The 22,773-nt window shown below is 42.0% G+C and overlaps 1 protein-coding gene across 8 annotated transcripts in view; it reads left to right on the top strand.

The window, feature by feature from the left end:
• The first annotated feature begins 1,728 nt into the window (after positions 1–1,728).
• The window catches only part of LOC109636679 (discs large homolog 1-like protein), an 87,599-nt gene continuing 66,554 nt past the window's right edge, over positions 1,729–22,773 (top strand). For 3 of the 8 annotated variants that reach the window (XM_069521558.1, XM_069521557.1, XM_069521571.1), the window contains exons 1-4: positions 1,729–1,950; positions 3,567–3,737; positions 5,054–5,891; positions 6,015–6,108. In XM_069521558.1, coding sequence (XP_069377659.1) covers positions 1,932–1,950; positions 3,567–3,737; positions 5,054–5,891; positions 6,015–6,108 — 1,122 coding nt within the window. In that variant the 5' untranslated portion in view covers positions 1,729–1,931. Of the gene's footprint in view, positions 1,951–3,566; positions 3,738–5,053; positions 5,892–6,014; positions 6,109–8,373; positions 8,419–10,155; positions 10,590–13,642; positions 17,447–22,773 lie in introns of those variants that run through there. The other 5 variants (XM_069521560.1, XM_069521559.1, XM_069521564.1 and 2 more) reach the window with 4 other exon arrangements.

Genomic DNA, 22,773 nt, shown 5'->3' with positions numbered 1-22,773 from the left:
TGTGTGTGTGTGTGTGTGTGTGTGTGTGTGTGTGTGTGTGTGTGTGTGTGTGTGTGTGTGTGTGTGTGTGTGTGTGTGTGTGTGTGTGTGTGTGTGTGTGTGTGTGTGTGTGTGTGTGTGTGCATGCAGATGAAGTGTCCCTACAGTTGATCCACTGTGCACATGCAGACTGAGACATATTGTGTCTGACATGTTGGACTGACGTGTGTGAGGGAGCAAATTGCTTTCGTAATTTTTATCGGAGAGCTCTGAATGTCGCTGGCATCTCTGCTGAGGATCTACCTGAATCCTGCATTCACACAAAGCACCGTAGCATCTCAAATGAATGTGTCCGTGCCTTGTGTTTGTTGTCTTTCCAAAAGATGGATAAGAGGATCAGTAATAATAATAATAGTTCCCCTGAGTACAGACAAGCCTGGGATGTACTGTACTTAGCCTAAGCACGAGTTAAGCACATTGTTTTGTGTGTATTTAACCTGTGTTTTAGAAACAGACAGGTCTGGTATAAAAACAACAACCTACCTTCTTGTCCAGGACAAAACTCATTTTTTGAGCTATTAAAGCCTAAATATATCTGGGATCTACCTCTGTGCTGAATCTATAAACAAGAAATTGATGCCATCTTCTCAACTCATCTGGAAAAATCTATAATTATAACAGTGATAACCTTTAATGCATTAAATCCTTAAGTATTTACCGTTCAACTTGATTTCCTTGTGTGCTGCAGCTACTTGTTTAACCTTGTTTAACCAAACACAGACGTTGGATTTTCTTTTCACTTTCTTTTCATAATAAAAACAGTGGTGAATGCCGTGTATTCCTCTGGGAGGGGTTGTTTTCACTCAGGCCCTGGTCCAGGCTTAGTGGTTCTGTACAAGCCTGGGATATAGTGCAGCTTTAATCCACTCAACACAATTCACTGTTTCCCATCACAATACCACCAAAACCCACACAGAGGATGAACTTGCCCGGGCCACTGCAGGGATTAAACCTGTGACGTTTCAATTGGATCCCTTCTATATGTTAGTTTTTAATTTTGTGTGTGTATGCATGCGTGCTTGTTCATATACCGTTACCAGATGTCTATGGTTGAATATGTACAATTTGTCAACCACTGTATTATCTTTCAGCACAAACAGCCCAAGAACAAGAGGAGGACATGTTACATACGTGTGTCTGTAAATCTAAATCCATACTCAGCTGTGTTGGAGCCAGTAAACACACAGAACTTGCACAAAACCTGCACAAGCTGCAGATGAGGAGCTTTAGAGGAGTGTGTGTGTGTGTGTGTGTGTGTGTGTGTGTGTGTGTGTGTGTGAGGACATTTTGCTGGTCCTTACAAAGTCAAAGGGCTTGTTTGAGGGTTAAGACTTAGTTTTAAGGTTAGAATTAGGTGTAGGTGAGGGTTGGGGGCCAGGGAATGCATGATGCCAATGAGTGTTCTCACAACTCTATCCATCTATTGATCCATCTGTCCATCCGTCTATCCATCTGTTAATCCATCCATCCATCTATCTTCCTTATTTCTTTTTATGGTTTCCAGTCCCAGGTCCACCCTTACTTCCTCTTAGTATAGTTCTTCTACACACACGTGTGTGTGTGTGTGTGTGTGTGTGTGTGTGTGTGTGTGTTCATGTGTTCATCCCTCTCAGGTTAGAGAACCGGTCTGACAGCGTTTGGAGTGGAGTCACTTGAATGAAGGAATGGAAACCAGTTTTACCAAAGAGAGGCAGGAGGACAGAGATGAGACATTACAAACACTGGGACTTTATAAAGTTTAGCTCCTGACGGACGTGGAGTCAGTGTGTTGTCCCAGTTTGGAGGCAGGCAGTCCCGACACACATCTGTAGTAACACACACACACACACACACACACACACACACACACACACACTGAGCCCGGAGAGAGGAGGACGTCTGTGCGCGTCACGATGCCAGTGCGACAGAAAGGTAAAAAAAAAGTGCCTTTTAAAAATATCTATCATCTTTATTTTCGTCCATTGTCTGATAACCTGTGTGTATTTAGTTTGATCGTGTTAATACACCGAACAAACCAGTTTGTCTCTAAGAGCTCGCGCTGATCCGCGAGGCGCTCCTCTCCAAGTTATCGAAAAACGAAACTTCACCACAAAACCGGCAATTTGATGTGTAATAGTTTATTTGTGGTATATACACACGTTCTACATCTCAATATAATACTTTTTATTAACATTTCAAACCTTGGGATAAATTCGGCTTAAAAACGATCTACAAAACAGCTTATTTTGGTTTATTTTTATCTATTTGTATTGGTTTGCAGCTGCTTGTCTGCCCAAACGTCCGCACAAAACCATCAATTTAACAAGTAATTGTTTATATATTCCACACACACAACTTGTAGATGATAAAATAAGAGATTTTATTTGTTGTTCCGATTTGGGTGTAAATTCGGCTAATTCATTATCCACAAAATATCCATTGTTATTGTCAAATTGTATTGGTTTGCAGCTGCTGGTCTGCAGTGATATGTATCGAAGCCCAAACTTCTGCACAAAACCATCAATTTAACGTGTAATTGTGTTGTGGTGCTACAAACAGAACTTGTAGATACAAATGTAAAGGTTTTTCCTAACAATTCAGACTTTGGGGTAAATTCGGCAAACAAAATAGCACATTTGATTTTTTTTTTAAAATATACTTTTACTGGTTTGCAGCTGCTTGTGTTGAAAAAATCCTCATTATAATGAGTTTAATATATAATATCAAGCTATTGCTCTTCTTTTTTTCTTCCACCTGCAGAAAAGAGCTTCCACATTAACGTATGGACGGATAACATTATTTTTAATTGTCACATCAGCAATATTGCTGCAGTTGATTCCTATATGAAGACACGTTCTTCATGATTAATGTGGCTAAAGTGGATAAGTAAATATTATTTAAATCAACACACATTTGACTGCCAGTTGGCTTGAACTCTTCCACACATGAAAGGAGTCAGTCCTTGCTTTAATCAGCTGTTCACTTGAGTGCCATGGAGCCTGGAATGCGGTTTGCAACCTTTCTTTTACACCATAAACCCTTCTGCCCTTATGCCCATGGTACTAAATACATGGTGATAAAACTTTATGGTAGTTATAGTGCAGATAAATACAGTAGGAGGGCATGAACTGGGTCAGTGCTCAAAGTTTACCCTAAAATAACTCTTATTAAAGTGACTTAAAGATGATTTATAGGGCATTTCATATACCTTTAATTTTTAAATGCCAATACATTGGTGGTTCAACATTTATGCAAAACACTGTAGAAAGAAATAGTAAAGGAAAAACATTCCAGAATAATAATGAGAAGAGCAACAGGCCAGCGACAGACTGCTGACACCTGTATCCACACTCACTCACAGACAGGTGGTTTTCAAGACCCTGGGAGGTCTCAACCAGCCACCGCTTGATAATCCCCCACATCACACATTTAAAACATTTAATTTACAGTTTCTAAACTCATTGATCTGCTTCAGAGTACCTAGAGCATGTTGCCTTTCATTTTCTGTTCATGGGTCTTGTTTAAACTTGTATTTATGTTGTATTCAGATGCTCAGCGAGCGCTGGAGCTGCTGCAGCAGTACCGGGTTAAACTGGATCAGAGGCAGCAGGACCAGAATCATACCAAACAGGGCCACAGGGAGGAAGACCACCAGCTCCAGCAGTCTCTGGACAGAGTCATCAGTGTCTTCCAAAGTCAGCTCTTCAGCGCTCTGCTCGGTAAGAATATGTTTGTCTATATCCTCAGCCAGTCACAGTTTATCTCGATTAACGCATTTTTACAGTATAGTATGGTAATACCTGTCAATCTCAGCACTGTCTTTAGATCTTGAGTGCCGTCAAGCTCATTGATGTTCCCATTCTTACTTGGATTGAACATCTTTAAAAGGTGAAAGTGGATTCTTTAAGTGAAATGTCAAGCAAAAGTGATCTTGACCTTTTCTTATCCAAGTAAATTTTAGCCATACAGAGGGAATCTTACTGATTGTATTTTTGGTGTTTGTTTATTTTTCACTATTGGGACATTGTTAATGGAAATAAGTTTCAGTTAGCAGTTCTCCACATGTAATATTTGGTTATGTTATCTAAAAACCATGCCAAACAAAAGAATAATCCGCAAGTTGGGTGTGTTTTTATCCAGCGAGACTAGTAAGCCAGTAGGCAGAATAATAGGCGATGGAACGGAGCACTGCTTTAAGTAGTAGCAGTAGCTTTTTCAGTAGCTTTTCGTCCTCTCACAGGGTCCTGTGTGTGTACATGTAGTTTTTATTAATTCCTCCCAACAGTTAACAACCTGTGTTTAACTAGTTCGGTCTGGTTGTGTTGAGCTGTTTTTTATTTGAAGGAGAACACAGACCACATGTTTCTTTGCAGAAATGTGTAACACAGCAAACTGGTTCTTAGTCACTGGTCCCACCTGCACCACGCCCACACCTGTAGCTGTTTCACTAACACGTCTTTGTTTTGTGTGTGCACGTGTGTGTTTTTCACTGAACATGACACTGACTTCCTGTTTTGAACACAACTTTGACCTTTAACCGAGTGGTTTTTGATATCAAAGTCATATTTTGGAACATCTCTGTCTTTTGTCTGCATGTTCATTTTCAATCCTCTTCTTTATCTCTTGAATGACCACCAAACTTTACTGAGGTCGCAAACCATGTGTATATTCAGTGTAGAATTGCCTGTCAGTCTTGATGACATGGGAGAGGATGGGAACCTCTGTTGCTCAGTGTGATTAATGATTAAAAGGTAAACAACAGCAGAATGAACTGTTCCTCTTCAGAAGTGAGTAACCTGGGTCACTATACTATGGTGGAAGTATCCCTGTGCTGCCACTAGAGGCCACTAGTGTATAAACTGTGCACCATAATGTGAAGACTGGCTTGAAAGAACAAGTGTTGTTTTCATTATTAGATTGATGATTTGTTAATCTATCAGTCTATTATCGTCATTTTGTCAAAACTTAATTTATCAATCCGCTGAACCCTTCAGTCACTCCTTGTGTTTTTTATGTTTTTTTTTTCTACTTCCAGATATCCAGGAGTACTATGAGTTGAGCATCCTCGCAGACAGCAAGTGTTCTGTGGAGCAGGCGGCTGGTCCAGGGGGCCTCCCTGCTGCCTCTAACCTGCCAGCACAAATCCCTGATCAGCCACAGGCCTCCTCTGCACCCCCGAGCCCCCCGGCTTCTAGTGAATCAGCTCAGCCAAAACCCTTAACCCCCAAACCTAGGTCAATCAAGCATCAACCTGCCCCTCCGATCCCTGGAACACCGAGATATTCCCCAACAACACAGCCCGGATCACCTCAGTCACAGCAGGCCAAAGTCAAATACCGTGCTCCTCTTCCTCCTGTCCAGTCTGGAGCATCTAAATCCTCGACAGCAGAAACCTCTAAACCCTCATCTCCTCCTGCTGCTGGAGTGAATGGAGTAGGAACCCCCACTGGCTCCATAAAAACACCTCTTTCAGAATCACTGAATGGAACAAAGCGACTTCTCACTCCCACCAACTCTGGTGCCTCTTCAGAAAACTCCAACATCTCTGAAAATCCACAAATCCTTCCTGCCTCTCCTGACCTCAAACTGGTGACGGTCTCAGCCCTCATCTCCAGCACCATCCAGGGCCTTGTGTCTCCAACCACTCCGGACAAACTCACCCCCACTGGCCCCACTCCCAGCACCAGCCCAGGTCTGAACAGAGTCAAAGACACTGCAGTCATCTCTACAGCTCTTATGACCAGCAAGGACCCAGGATCAGGCAAATTCACTCCCAACACGAGTCCAACCAGCCCCAACCAGGGGAAATTTAGCTTCAGCAACCTCAGCCCCACAGCTCCTCCCAGGCCTTTAACTAAAGGACCTCATTTGAGGTATGTCATGTAACCTTTTGCAACTTGATTATACATTTCAGGAGAGGTTTGGTCCAGTTTAACACATCTGTTGTGGAAAGTTTTCAGAGTTCACCTTCAGACACTCTCTGATCTCTGTTCCAGCCCCGGGGCAGTAAAAATCACCTCCCCAAGCCCCAGTCATGGTCCAGCCAGCCCCAGGCCAAGCCCACTGACAAGCCCTCTGACCCCCATCAAGGTAGGAAATATCTGGTTGTTTGGTGTTGGTACACAAGTTTACACCTCCACAAAATGTGCCTACAGTCAATGGCAGAGTGAAGGACAGATTGTTTTAATTGTATGCACAACAAAAAGGATTTTTCTCTCCTGGTTGCTGATTTTTTTGCTGAAGATAGCTTGTTTGTTCTTGTTGGTTTCTGATTTCTTCTTTCATTTTCATGCGCTTGACTTTATCAGAGTTTTCATATTCAGATTTATTTTACTGGCATCTGTCAGGTAGTATATAAATTAATGGTGAAACCCTGTGGTGCTGCGGTATCGGCAGGACAATGTGATACATACAGTAGATTCTGCCATGACTGTGTTTCAATAAGGAAAATACATACATTAGCATTTTTGTCAGAGCTATAGGGCTGGATAAATCTTGTCTATCTTCCTCACCATGCTGACTAGGATAATGTGATTTAGTTTAAGCTCCAGAAGTTTACTTTCACTGTGTTCCACCACCTTTTCCTATGATGTGTCTTTTTTCCTATGATGTGCCAGATCCTTAATATACCCACACATTACACCACACATTTCATTTATGTTACTACAACAGAGCTACAGAAAACAATGCATTAACTAATAACCAATAGAAAGATTTGATTATATCGGTTCTCTGGCCTTGTCATTTTTTCGAAGGATTACCTTCGAACAATGGCAGCTAATAAGAACGGGTTTCCAAATACTTCTATGTTATGTCCTCTACGCAAACAGCTCATGGCTCAAATGCTGAGAAGTATGCTTACACATGCAAGAAACTGCAGTCTTGCTTAGGACTGATGAGTTGGTGGCTTGACATTCAGGTTCGGATTCAAAGTGAAAGTTGAGACAGACTTTACTGGACAGACTGCTTTGGGAAACACCTGAGGTGAAACCTGTGTAGTGTGCACGTGATGCAGATGATGTGGGGGATGCCAGGGATGTGGTGAATTCCAAGGATGTGGGGGATGCAGAGGATGTGCATATCTCAGAGTATGCAAAGAATATAAGAAAAGCAACCGTTGTGAAGCTAGTGAGGAAGGTAATCTATAAGATATACAGGGCAGGAACCACACCGAAAACCACACCGAAATCACGGAACCTGTTATTGAGTGTTTCTCTGAAAAAACATGGGCTATGGTCAAAAACACCAATTTTGCAAGCATACTGCTGTATGCCATCAAAACACAGCAAAAACAATTTGAGGAGCTGTTTGTGTCCCTTACTAGAGATCACTTGACACATCGGCCAATCAACTACCTGCACCATCACTGCGAGGGACAGCGAGCCACTCAACAAAATCACGACTGTTTGCATTTTGCTCCCCTAAGTATATCCCACCCCTTGAATTTAAAAGCATCAACAACACTCATTTTTGGACAAAAGTCCTACAATAGTTGTTTATCATATAATACTGTAATACAATTTCGAAAATAATTCCACTGATTTACTCATGGACATGTGGATTTGCTATCTACCAAACTTTCCTCAATAATCTGTCAATAAGAGTGTGTTATTTTGAAATGTTTAAAATGCAACAGTAGTGATTTGAGTTAGCATCTTTCCAAAAAAAGCCCTATATCCCGAGCTAGCATAATCCCATCTCTGTGGAGCTTCAGGGCGCATATGGAGCTCTAACTTCCCCAATACCCACAGTCCAATTTGAAAGTAGAGCATCCATCGCTATATCGTAGTTACTATTCATTCAGTCTAACCCCCACTCCTGCCAAACACTGACTGACCTGATAAAACAGCAGAGTGGAGTGTGCGCAGTATGTACTTGTGTGTGCTTATATCTGTGTATACACATCTGTCTGTGTGAGTGTTTTCCTGTGCATCTGGGTGTATAGAATTTCTACTCCTGCCTCTTCATGTCTGCCGTTTTTTTTTTTGTGCTGAGTGTGTTCTGGGAGGTTACACATTCCGAGCAATGCACTCTTTGAGGTCAAAATGTGGCGTCCAGCTGCCATAGAACGAAGACAGCAGCTGGATAACAAGAGGGTGGGTGGAGGTGCACCGGGCCAGCTGCCATGTTTCCGAGTCGGCCTGTGATTTAACTGAGAAGTCCTCTCTGGCTGCTCCGGTGAAAGGACAGGTAGAGAGGACGCGAGGAAGGGAGGAGGGAGAAGCTGAGCGATCAGAGGAAAAGGAGGAGACAAAAATACACAAGACGACAGGGGGATGTTGCCAACAGCAACAAGCGACTTAGTGGCGAAAGAGGAAAGTTGCAGCTGGATGATGTTTGGGTGAAAGTTTGCCGGTCGGACTGGTAAGGATGGACTGCATCTGTATCCTCACTACCAAGGTGAGACGTTGATAGACCAGAGCAAAGGAAACCATTTTTTTAACAAAACTATAATTTTTAGAGTGGAGTGTCTATCCTACTGACATTTATTTGGTTATTAGAATCCTGCTTCTAATTTTTATGTTGAAATTTGGTGTGAATGGCATGCCAGACTTTGAATGAGACAAGCATGATCTTTTTAAAAGGAACTGTCATTAAGATAGCATGATTTTGTAAAGACCTGCAGTTCTTTGGGATATCCCTGATACATTCAAATGAATTGTATTACAGAAAACAACTTGCCTAGTAAATTATGCGTAAGTGTGTCAGTTATCGGTATCAAATAAGCATTATTTTTTTGCCAAAAACTTACTGTAATATGTGATTTTGCGGAATATAAGGCATTATCTTCGAGGAACAGGCTGTGCTCTAATGAAGCAAATCTAATGGGACTGCCAATCTGTTGCTCAGCTCTTGGTCTAACAACACGTGACACCCAGTGAGACAGGAAAAGTGGGTTGAGAGGACACACACTTCAAAAGATGAGCTGTGTGACTGACTGGTTGGCTGCGTAGGTAACGGACTGATGCACTGGTTGACTGACTGCTCTCTGACTGCTCTCAAGGCAAGAGAGAATACTTTGTTTAAAAGTAGGCTGGCAAAGATGAACACATGGATTGTGAATATATTTGTGAATGCTCAGAAATGCATGGCCCATTTCAAAGCAGCAGAAACAAAGTGAGCTGGGGTAGACTTGCACGGGATAATTAGGTATAGAGATGGATGGATGGACGAGGTATTGAGAGAGAACTACATCCTGCCTTCTGCAAGGTTGGTCAGGAAAGACCCATGAAATTTAGGTGTGGATCTGATTAAATGGGCAAATCCACAGCCCCTCATAATTTATTTAATCTGTGGGTGGCAGGGGTGCATGTATTGTACATGCAAATGTCACTCTAATGCACAACAAATTCTGAGTGACAGATACATAGACTATTATGTTATTATGCGAAGTCTAAAAGATGTTTTGGTTTATTATGAAACTGTGGAGTTACTATGAGTTATTATGACAGCCTGCCACAGTGAATATAATTAATGGGAAACACTGCTTTGACATTGCGAGATAGGGCATTAGCTTTGGCAGAAGTGTGCGTTCTCCAGTCGTCCTTCTAGTTGATCCTGTGCTTCCTGGTCCTTTCAAGCAGGAAGGACAGACCAAGCCAAATGCAAAGCATCATTCAGACACCTTTAATCTTAACACAAATTTAAGTTAGTAGAGAACTACAATATTAGGAAACACATATGTTTTGATGTGTAACAGGAGCCAAACTTGGTAATGTCAGGACTAAATGTAGTTTCTAATCATGTCAGAACACATGGATGCAGGATCTGTATGAATCTCATTTAACAGGACATCTTTCTCTAAATCATTCAAGTAATGTTTAACCACTTAACACCTCCCAGTAGTGTCTTGTGGAGATTGTTGTCAAACATACAGTTTGTGGATTTTACTTTCTATCAGAACTCACCTCTCTATCTTGCCCAATCCTCTTTTCTTTAATGATATATCCAGTCTTAAGTCCTACCTGCAGTGTGTTATTGTGATTTGGTCTTACCGAGTGTCACTGGCGTCCCGTGCTCCAAGAGAGCAAGAGTCTCTCCTAAGAGGCTTACCTTAGGCTGCTAATAGACTTTACAGAGGTGGGGCTATTTTAGTATGGACAAAGAGGAGTAAAGAGAGGAAATAATGAGGGAGACACACTCTGCGGCAGAGGGAAAGAGACAGAGCAAGTCTTAGCATTCCAGGCTTTGATGGGATATTTCGTTTTGCCAGGAAAATCCACACTGCATCATTCCACTGATCCATCCATCTGTGGAACTGTCCATCTGGCAGTGTGATGCAACTGTGAGGAGGGGTCACAGCTAACAAATTAATCAACGGAGAAGGCATGAGAGGGAGGAAGAGGGAGAGAACTTTGAGGACTATCGAGCCCTTTGCAGTGCATCTGCACAGCAATGTAGGATCGTCTGTAGCAGGTTAGCTCACTCCAGTGGGCTCTAAGTGAAAAGTTAAACATCCATTCAGCTCTTTAGAGAAGTCTGTAGGTGTACGGATAGCCCTGCATGTATTGGGCTGACACCTACACCTACATGTGAAGATGGACCATCGGAACTCCGCACCCTCAGTCAATGTAACGTACCTCCTCTTCTTTTAATTACAGAGCATCTCACCCACCTCATGTGTTTTTTCGCTGTGGAGTCTTGTAGTTAGTGCAGCAAGTAGGGATGTCAGAATACCAACATTTAAGTAGTCGATACCGATATCATGACATTTCCACGATTCTCAATACCCAATTCGATAACACAGCAAAAAACTAAACAGTAAATCCCATTTACTTTACTTTACAAGGGATTTTCCTCCTCTGCTCCTCTCCAGTCACCCACACGCAGAACTGATCTCCACAATAACCAGCTGACCTCACATCCATGTTCTTGGAAAAACAGGGCGTCGCTTCTTCCACAGCACCAAAGTTCAAAACGCAGAGTTGTGTCACAATCTGCAGGAAGAACTAAATACTAAGCAAACCCTAAGTACAGCACTGGTCTGACCAGTGGGACAGCCCGTCCTCCATCAACGTGCAAAGACAGAGCAGGTTATATCAGTGTTTCCAGCCTCTATAGAATTATTTTGGATCAATGTGTCCACTTTCTTCTGTGGCACCTCAGAAACCCACAGTCCCTGATCCTTACATAGTTCCACAGGATGCTATCAGAGAAATCACAGATGCTGGCTGCGACTTAAGAGGAGCTGAGTGATTAGAGGAAGTAGTCCAGGGCCAGAGGTTTTGACATTAATGATAGCTGCCTGCTAATGTAGGGGTTGGATACATATCTGAGTGTGTGAAATTTGGTGGAGCTTGATTGGATGTGATGGGACTGGCGGAGCTATGCATTCTAGTCACTTTGGAAATGATCACAATCTAACAAACTATAGTTGCGTGTTATCAATGTGTAAAAGAAATAAAACCAATAATAGTTTAAAACAGAACCGGAGATGGTTCACTGCTGAGAACTTGAACTGTTTCTTCGCCCAAATCTTTCCAACCTGAGTCCATGTCCCTGAGAAATGATCAGAATCAGGAAGCCATACCCTACATGGGTCATAGCCAGCTCACATTTAGCTACCAAGGCTCCAGACTTAAGCTTTGATCAGTCCAACCTGGCAGATCACACAGGTCAGCTTTGTAGGGGCAAGGACTTGACAGTGGTAAAGTAAATCACCGGGCATATAAAGGATGTAAGCAGGGAGCCTGCCGGAGCCAAGAGCCTTTTGTAGAGGAGCAACAGTTTGTCACTGAAGGTTGTATCTAAAAATCATAAAGGGCACGGGGTCTTTTTCTACAGTTATTATGTTCACATGTATTCTCTTTACCAACATTTGTTTTTCCAACAGTCTGCTACGACGCTCAGGCTACTCTGGCAAGCAGGCTACTATTAAAATGTTCATTGTTCAGCCCATGTCATGCCTGAGTTGAACCAGAGTAGCTAATCTAATTAGGCAGAATACTAATCTCTTTGGAGCTACACACACACACACACACACACACACACACACACACACACACACACACACACACACACACATACTCAAACGAGCCAATCGTCTGAGTTTATTTCAGTTCAGTTTAGTCTTATCATTGATTTTCCAATCGGGGGAAATATAACAGCTTAGAGAGTTATTTGAGCTGCATGACCTCCTGACCCTTGACTGTGCCAGGAAAGTTCAGAGCGAAGCTCGGGTCCATTTGTTGATTGAGAATCAAAGAGATTGAAAATATATCCCTCTGCCCCTCTGAACTGGTCAGTCGTGCTCCCACCATGCAGCAGTTGTATAAATGATGACTTGTGAGCGACAGCGGTAAAGCTGTTTCCTAAAACATAATTTTGGCCTTCGAGTGGTTGCCGACAGACATTCATTAAAATCGCCAACTAAATATATGAGCTCAGTGAAACTACATGTTATAGTGTATGTGTGTTATTTATATCTTTAAAGCCTAAATTAATATTTTTAATTACTGCCATGATATACATGGTTTAAATTTGCATTTTTACCTCGTTCAATAACTGCCAGACTGATCACCACAAAACTTAGTGGAAGGATACGATATGGCTCAGAGAAGAACCCATTTAATTTTGTCGCAGATCACTTTATCACTTTCAAGTTTTAAACATTTTCTGGCATTTTCACAATTCAAGAATCTTGTTGGAAAAAAAACATTCAAGGAGCTGATATTTCTCGGTGTGTGACATAACCTTGGTGGAGGTATGTGCCATTCAGTTCTTCATTAATTGATCAAGAAATACAATAAAATCATTATATTTTCACATTGAATATCTGTTATCTATATATTTAAAGCCTATTTAAATGATGTGTCTATATCCAGATCCAGAGAATGTGCAGTGGTGTTAGTAGTGTTGATGTATGTTACTATAGTTCAGTCCGGTTTTGAAGACCTTACATTTTCTCTCTGTGTCAACAAAAAAACTTTAAAACAAAAACCAAACATGAGTTTATCATTTATAAAACATCTTCAAGATAAAATTATTAGCTGGACAACACTGTTCAGATGGTGCTGTGTCTGTGTTTTACCACACAGTGGCACTGTCTGTATGAGAAACACACCAACATGTTGGCTGCTCAAACAATCATTCTGCAGAGACGTCCACTTGTCTAATATCATGAAATGTTTCCTGGACTTAATTATAAAACAATATTTACATATTAGTCATAAATGAATGAACATTTCTGCTGTTGTCTGTGGTTGTGAGGTTTCCTCAGTGTGACTTTGTGCAGCCTTCTAAAAGTACGAGACAATATTCAGAGGGAGTGTTCACTCATGTGGAAGCTGAATAAACAGCTGGTAAATGTTGATCACGTGAGCACATTTGAAATGTTGATGTATGGAGTATTTTCTGATTGGCTGCTGTGGAGAGAGGAGAATCCGCCATGATTGGCTGGGAGGGGAGTGTGTGAGGTTATCACACAGCGTAGTTATTTCTGTGCTGGCTGACCTACTAATGTTAACATGTAGTGCATGCCTGCTAGGCTCATGAGGTTGCATCCTCTCTCTCGCTCTACATTTCTTTCTCATTCATTCCTTTCTTTCTTTTCCTTCAAATCTTTCTTTCCACTTGTTTCTCTTTTTCCTTTTATTGTTACTATTTTACTATATTTTAGTAAATGGGTGTGTTGTTGACAACGTGGCAGTGGATGCTATCTTTACATATTCTGTTTTATGAGCCAGAATGCCTGTGGCTGTGTGTGTGTGTGTGTGTGTGTGTGGAAGTGTATGCACACACATCAGCAGGATCTCCATCTGTTCCTTGCCAAACACAAGGGGACACGCTGTATAACTGTTCTCAGGACAGCTAACCTCACACGAGCCAAAACTATTGGAACATAATGTCGGTTTGCTTGGAGAAATCCAAACTGAGATGTTTTGTATAAAATCCTTAGTTCAGAGTCTGATCCCAGACAGTTTTTTAATTCATATTAATGAATCCAAAATACGTCCAAAACACAGGAGCCAGACTTCTCACTAAATCTACTAAAAGAGAGGACAGGACTCAAATTTCATGTCTTTAATTCATTTTGATGTTGACTTTTAAGGTCCTTTCTGGACGTGTAAGATCTTTTGTCATGTGCTCTGTTGTAACTAACCTGAGGTTCACACAGAAGGACGTTTTTAAAAAAAGTTTATTATTCTAATATACACAGTAGTAATCAATATGCTTGGCATCAGGTTAACCTGTAAAACTTTATTAAGAGCCGTTACATCTGTTCCCCCTGTGAAAAACTCTTCTTGGCCTCGATTTTAAGAAGTTTGAAGAGTTGTATTGAGGATGCGCTGTGCAAAAACCTTAAAGGAAGAATGGAGCTGACAAAAATGTCAACAACTCTGAGGAGTTTTGTTTGTAAGCCAGTCATCAGTGAAATGTATCAGCACACCAAGAAATATTACTAAACGTCTTGATGGACTGGGGATGGATTAAAAAAAAAACACAGTTAATTGAATATATATAATCTGTTAATTACTCTAAAAGCAATTGATCAATTATTTGACTTTGCATGTGTTCAGTTGTGTTATTTTTATGTAAGAGGTGTTTTGTTTTTTTAAGATGAAGTCCCTGCTGTGCTCAGAATAACCTTTCATGTGTTTACATTATTTATCTGACTTGTCCACCTGCATTAACTTCAGGACTGAACTCCTCCAGGCTCATATCGCTGCCTTCTATTAGACCTTCTATAAATAATTTCTCATTACCAGTTCAACATGTAACTTCAGGCAATCTTCAGTTGTGGATTTATGACTTAATCAGTAAACTTATTACTTTGGACGCATTTAGTATCAGCCTTTCTCCTATTGCCCGTCGGTGACCCTGGTTTCCCTCTCTGCTTTCCCACATATTGTTTCGCTCTCTCTGTCTTCCCTCTCCTGCTGAGTTGTTTATTTTCCAGTCGAGGTGAGAAGACTGAGACATCCACCCAGAGAGCGCTATGTGTGTGTCATGGTCCAGATGGTGCAGCTGTCACCATCAGGAGTCCTGGTTGCAGAGTGAGCTGTGACTTGTTTGACTTGCTCTGCCCTTTATCTCCTCTAAAGCCTCTCTCTACTGAAGTCCATTGAACTTATCCATGGCCGTGGGAACATGTTTCCAGTGGAGGTGCAATGGGGATGAAGAAAGAGGTGCACCCACCTCTTCCCACTGCACTAGGGTGCTGTTAGCATTAGCTTCTTCCTCTTCTCTAGGTTGGTTAATTTTTCATTTGCTCAGGTACTTGGGCTGTGGCTCTGTGTGCTGCGGGGGCTGCTGCTATGAATTTAGATGTTATTGTGTTCATGAGCGTTACAGACAGGGTGAGGAGTTCAGACATCCACAGAGAGCTCAGAGTTGACCATCCTTTGTATCGAAAGGATCCAGTTGAGGTGGTTCAGACATGTTGTCAGGATGACTCCTGGATGCCTTCCATTGGGAGCGCCCGACTCTGACAAGACCCCTTGGGGTAGACCCAGAATCCACTGGAGGGACTGTACATCCCATCTGGCCTGGGAACACCTTGGGATCTCCTAGGAGGAGCTGGAAAGTGTTGCTGAGAAGAGCAAACACTTTGCTTAGCCTTCTGCCGCTGTGACCTTACCTTTGTTAAACTAACACAAATCCAGCAACCAGTGGTGTGTGCTTTATCAATGTGTTTTATACCATTCAGTTAAGACACCTTCATTAATATTGCACATCTTCCTGCATTCTCTTAAGCAGAAGGCTTAAGAGAATGCACATCTTATGCACATAATGAAATTTGCCACACTAATAATAACTGGATACATAGACGGTGTCCTGCCAGTAACCCCGAGGCCATGCTTAGACTGGCTGAAAAAACACAAACCTCATTCATTTTAATTAGGTCGCTCCGCAGAAGCAGACAGGGGGGCTTCCAGAACAGAGGGCTCCAAAAATGTGCAGGGTTGTCCAGCTAAAAAATATCGAAGCTGGCTCAACTGCTACTGCAAAAGAAGATGACATCACCCGGAGAGGCCAATCAAATTCATGCAAGCTAACTGGCGGGTGATGATCTGTAACCTAAATGCTGTAGGTGTACCGTCAGGTACAGGTGTTGTAGGGCAGCCACAAACAACTATTCACACCTACGCACAATTTCTGCATGCACGTTACTGAGTCTTCGATTAAGCCAACAACCCCAAGCTGTTTGTCTTTGGACAACAGAGGAAGTCGGATTAAGTGGAGAGAACTGACACAGACATGGGTAGAAGACTGTGGACTGTGGCTGAACCGGGATTCGAACTGGTTGTTCCTATTTTTTTTTCTTTAACAAGTCACCCCAGGAATGTGCGTCTTTGACTCTGTGTGATGTAATGACATTGTCTGTGCCTCGCTCGTTCACTCTCGATGTCTCCCCATCCCTCTCTCTCTCTCTCTCCACCATTGTCATGTTTGGTCAGTTCACTAGTCCATGTAACACTGTACCCTTACCCATCTCCTCCGCACTGTGTGTGTGTGTGTGAGGCTGAGCGTCACTGCAGCAGGTAGAAAGAGAAAGAGGTGAATAGAGAGAGAGGGAGCTTGAGGGGGGGGGCACTAGATAGACAACACATTTTTTAGTCCTCCCTCTGGCCCAGTGTGCATGTCTCTGTTCTATCTCTTTCTGTCTTTCTGTCTCTCATTGATCTTGCTGTTGAGAGGCGGGCCAAGAGAGGCAGTGGAGCGAACCGAGGCAGAGTGAGCAAGACTGGGAAAGAAAAAAGAGAGAGAGAGGGAGAGAGGGAGACACAGATAGAGAGCAAGCCATAGAGCCACAGAGAGAGAGGAAGAGAAGGGGAGCAATAGAACGACAGAGGCAAATACTCACACAGATAGAGAGAGAGAGAGAGAGAGAGAGAGAGGGGAGATAGAGGACTGGGACTGCTGCTGCTGCAAGAGGACAACATACTGACACACATGAACACAGGCATTCATTCATGCACACACGCCAACATACTGACACACACATGCTGACAACAACAACAACACGCTGAACACACACACACACTCACACACACACACACATGCAGACAGTGACCATGCTGCTCCCTGCATCCTGACCAGCTATGAGGATTACACTGATGAAGACGATGATGATGATGATGAAGATGAGAGACATGAAGAGCGTGAGGGAGAGGACAGCGGCCTCGGCCTGCCACAGCTGAGGACCGTAGCCTGGCGTTGGGGGGTGGGGGGGGCGGGGAGCAGAGTGGGGGATTGTGGGACAGGATGGAGCGCAGTTGATGGAACACACATGCATGTGCATGTGTGCGTGCACGTGGGTGTGTGTGTGCAATGTGTGTGGATGTGTGCGCGTGTGAAATGTGTGTATGAAGGCTAGGATGCCCCCCCCAGCGCGGGACCAGCTATAGCTAACGTTAGCCACATGTTGTGCCACTGCAAAGTAGCATGTACCAACAACACCATATCTCTGATGTTTGGATGCAAGGTAGGTAGAGAGTTGTGTGTGTGTGTTCGTGTGTGTGTGCGTGAGAGAGAGAGATTGAGGAAGATGCAGCGGGTAGAGAGAGCGAGAGACACTGACTCAGGCAAAATGTGCTGAGAAAGAGAAGGAAAGAGGTAAAGACGAAGCTTGTCAAGGGACTGTGGGGTGAGGTGAACTAAGGTGAGAGTTAGTAGCCGGCAGGAGAGGGAGAGTTGTGTGTGTGTGTGTGTGTGTGTGTGTGTGTGTGCACACTCATTTGAGCGAGAGCAGGTTTGTGTTCTGTCTGATTTCGTAACACCAACTTCCCTCACTTCATCATTACGTCTCTGTCCCATGTGCTGTTGCTGCTGATGCTTCACTCATTTGAATTCGGCACAATTTCAGCAAAACAACGAGCTGAAAGACACTGAGGCTAAATCCACACGACCACATTTTATTTTTAAACTGCATCACTGTTGCTGCATATTTACATCCTCACTACTGCTGAGTTTGTTTAGCGCCTAAAACTGAGAACTTTGGAATCACTGCTCCCCATGTTTTGGTTTGAAAACTCTGAGGCTGCGTTGTTCACTGGACGGGCAAAATTGGAGACGTTTGGAAATGATCACGCAGTCACCTCCATCTGCTCCCTGATGATCCAACACTAACTGTCAGTCACAGTCACATTGTCGGTCCAAGAAAAGTTATCCCTGCTCTTTCCTTTCACCCTCGTTTTCTTGTTTGTTATATTTTTATCTAACAATCTGCTTCCTGTTTACACCGGCACACACATGCCCAGTGAATGTGAAGACTGTTTCTGTTTAACATCCTCAAAGTTGAGGACACATTCTCCAGTAATTTATTTTCTTCTTCTGACGTAGAGAAAGTAGCTGTCGGCTTGATCCTTGGCTTTGTTTACTGATGATACCCAAGTTTAAGTTCTGGCAAAAAAAAAAACAATACTTCCTCTGATTGCTCCTTATAGCTTTGATTTATTTAAACTAACTTTTAAAATATAACATTTGATCCAAACACGAGCTACTGCAAAAAACTCTGCCTGGGTAAAATACAATTATGATGCCATTTTTTAGCACATGGTTTGATATCCAACAATAGTTTCTAATTTTTATTTTTAAAGTCACGCTAGCTGTGTAGCTGAGTGTATGACGACACAGTGGTGTTGTGGAGTACTGTTGTTAATGAACACCTTGGACTCTTCCTGTCAGTCGGGGATTTTGTGTGTGGAGTTTTCATATTTTCCCCTGTGGTCCCTCCACAACTGGAACATCCAGGAGGAACTGGAAGCTCTGCATTGCACATACGTCTTTATATGAAAACCTTGAGCCAACAGAGTGCTCGAAAATATGTTAAGATTACAACAACCTAAGTGTATTTATAACCTCCAATATAAATATGTGTCACTAATCCATGAATTTGATTAAAAACAAGATTCTTCTTCACATCTCACATCTCCCCCTTAAATTCCCAATCACTCTATCATGAACAGTAGCCTCTTGACAGATCTTTGGCATCCCTCCCCATAATTAAATTAATACCACCGTATCCCTTACGAGTGTGCCCGCTCGCTAATTACATAACATCAGGCTGCGCTAAGTGAGCGAGGGCTCAGGCAATCATCATCGTGCAAAGTACTCTGAAACTATGGAAAATCAACACATGAAATATTAAAGTTCCACTCAAATGCTTAAGGACTGCAGCTTTTAATGTGGATGAAGTGTTGCTGCACTGAGCTGCATCTTCAAAACAGTCGTTAAACTCACAGCTTAACCCAAAATTGCTTTATAAACGGGTTTGCAACTAAATAGCAACAGTAAAGAGAACATTTTTACGTCTTTATCAAACGGTATTTTATTAATCTTGTGTATGGAAAGCTAGAGACAGAGAGGAGGATGTTCAAGTTACTGTGATGAATTCATGTGCATCTCTGTGTGTGCTTGCATTGGTTTGCTCTTGTCCAGTTCAGCAGTTAGGCCATAATAAACTACTTCTGTCCTATTAGATCACCACAACGTGACAGCCTGTTAGATGTGGCAGGCCGAGAGACAACTGTTGGACTGTATAAAGAGAAAGAGAGAGAGAGGGAGTCAACACAAGTGTGTGACACAGTGAGACCGATGTCCTCTGGAAGTACTGTAGCAGGAGAGGATTACACGTTACTGAGGGATTTGACCAACTAGTTTGTGGAGGAGATTTTTTTTTAAGTGATGGTTGAGTTGCTCAGCTGCCATCTTACATTTGTAGAGTTCCATTAACCAAGAACCATGGTCAGATCCTGACATGTCAACATCGCAGGGGATTTTTTTTATGTACATGCTTCGGGATTGGTTCATGTAGTGGGAATACATGTGTGTTGGATGTATTTTTCCAATCTTCCACACAGCTTGTACAACCTTATTGTGAATATTCTTACAATATTCAGATTTTGACCTTATTCTAGTTAAGAACATATTTCGATGGTAAACTGTTTAAATGCAGGTGGGATTTCTCCTGTTGCTGCCACAGATCAGTTCGACTGTGATAGAAGGACCGATGTGCTTGAGAGAATGTGACGATGTTTATGTTGCGTAAAAATGATCGTAAAGCTCTGGTAGAACAAATTACACACATTTCTACACAGGCTGCCACAGTCTTGGTAATTAATGGGAAACGCTGCAGTGATGTCATGAAAACAAAATCAGAAAATTACGTCATAGTTCAAAAATAAATTTTTCCAAATATCTCTGCATCCTACAGGACTATTAAGATAACCTGAAGCTATATAGATTTGAATATAATTCATGATCATGTGGTAGGAATGACATAATCATGACATACTTGCAAGTAATAACGTCTTACGTCTGTATGGAACAGCAACACACTGTAAAGTTTGATGAAATCGCATATAAACATAAGATACACAGACACAGAGCAAGTCAAAGTGAGACAGATGCACTCATGGTGCATGGTGGGAAGAGGAGAGGACATTTTAAATGCATGAGCGTGGATTCATTTTACCTTGGCAGCAATGTGTCCAATTCTGAGGCTGTTTAAGTGCCTGAGAAGAGAAATCAGAAACACCTCAACTAGGTCAACACATTCAAAATAGATGAATATGTTCCTCTATTTCTGCTCAGGTCTGTTGTTTTTTACTGAGACTCTTACTGACTGATTCCACAGTGGAGTCACTTAAGAAAAACTATTTAAACAGCTTGAATTTATCTTTGTACTCCAGCTATCTGCTTTTAAATAATGTGTCTTCTGCTGCTGTATTTTAAAGTTTTACTTCAAGTGAACGTTTATTTTTTTATGCTTTGATTTGAATCCAATGTTGATATGATTTGTTCAGTTTTTCAAAAACTGCAAATGCCCAAAAAATGTCTGATCTGCAATAAAAAAAAAACGTTCACTCAATACTATCAGGTGGAAATCTGAGGCTGGTTCTATGAAGCAGGATTTGGAGTCAACTGGTGCAGATGTTAATTTATAGTGCACAGCTAATCTGCTCTGAAGCAGGTAACATGAACACAACAGGAAAATGTCTGGCACATTCAGATATGGTTTGGTGCTGCAGAGCTCACAGGAGGCAGGACTTGACAAATACATTCAGCTGAAGAAATCATGTCTTTGTCCATCTCAATCTTCGTCTTCTACGTGTATGGAAATTCTTTTTCATCCGGGGATATTTGTATAGATTTTTTTAAATTCAGTTTGGGAAATGCCATCAACACACCCACTTACTCACTCTGACATTTTTTTCCGGGCGGTGTACTAGGGGGGGCTGGCAGGACAAGTTCTGAAAAATGTCCAGAGCAACTAACTGAGACATTCACCTTCTCACCTACAGTCCCTCCAGAGGACGTGCATGTCTGAGATCAGGTCTCTAAGGAAGGCAGATTAGAAAACTCCTTTCTTTGTCAAGTTAGTTTTAAATGAGAGGTTTAGATTTTGTGAGGGAACGGTTGCGTCTGTGTCTTGAGCCATATGTTGCCAGTGCAACAGGTGAGATTCGTACACTCCTGCAGACTGTATGCACCGCCGTGTGTTTTAGCTGTCGGTATTCGTTTGCATGTTTTGGGTCGTTATTGCCAGTTCCTCAGCAGGAGCGTACTCCTGTGTACGAAGAGCTCCTCCTGCTTTCTTCATTTCAGTTTTTTCCTCTTGGCTGCAGCCATGTCAAAGCCATTTCATGGTGCTTTTGTATAGAACTGATATGATCCTACAACTGAGAGTGATTCAAGCACTGAAACCTTGTACTTTCTCTATGTGTATATATATTTATATATATATAGATATATATATATGGAAGTGAGGCTTTATCTTTAGGTTTAATCATAGAATTTTTTTATCTATCTGTTTGACACAGCCAGGGTTGCATGAGAAGATTAAACACGAGTAAACGTCCAAGTAACACATCAAGTTCATGCAGTGATCAAATAGTGTGATCTACTTGTTCCTCAATGATGGGTGAGTGATGTTATGACAAATAAAAAATTAATAAAAATAAAAATAAAATAAAAACATTATCTATTATAATATACATTTGAATATAATTAAAATCATATAATTATATTATAGTTTAAGCAAATACGATTATTCTGTAGGTGGGTAAGAAAAAGCCAGTAAGCAACACACACAAACACGGTTTTAAATAGTTACAATTTGTTTGTTGAGAAACTATACGTTATTAAACTATCTGCATTTATTAATGGACTTTTGTCGTTGTTGCTAAATGAATCTGGTCGTCTGATTTTGTCTAATGTTCTTCCTTTGGCAACTTTGAGCCTGAGAGAGTGAGCGAGCGTGATGTGAGAGACAGAGAGAATGAAAAGAGAAGGAGAGAAAGATGAAGGCACGTGTGTTTGTGTGCGAGAAGTCCCTTACGGCAGAGGATCCCCTGCTCTTTCATATCTCACCAAGCGTGACTAATGCTTTGCCTTACTCTGATGGGCACACACACACACACACACACACACACACACACACAGATACAAACTAACATGGAGAAATGTTCTAGGATGCTGAATCTGCTCCCAATCTAGTCACGTTTCTCAGGCTATGCAGGACTGGCCGACACTAACACAGCCAGAGTTTATGCATTGTGTGTGTGTGTGTGTGTGTGTGTGTGTGTGTGTGTGTGTGTATGCATGTGTGTATACTTTCTGCAGGCACAGTCCTGATATGGAAAGGCTCAGCTTTTGCTAGTTGAGCTACCAGAGGCACTCTCTCTCTCTCTCTCTCTCTCCCTCCCTCTCCCTCTCACTCTCTCTCTCACACACACACACACACACATGCCTGCACACACACCAAATATAGGAATTTAGGATTGTAGCTGTGTGTGTGTGTGTGTGTGT

This window comes from Paralichthys olivaceus, chromosome 3, assembly GCF_024713975.1.
Source record: "Paralichthys olivaceus isolate ysfri-2021 chromosome 3, ASM2471397v2, whole genome shotgun sequence".
NCBI classification, from domain to species: domain Eukaryota; kingdom Metazoa; phylum Chordata; class Actinopteri; order Pleuronectiformes; family Paralichthyidae; genus Paralichthys; species Paralichthys olivaceus.
Note: the sequence above shows the minus strand (reverse complement) of the source record. Positions and strands in the feature narration are given on the sequence as shown.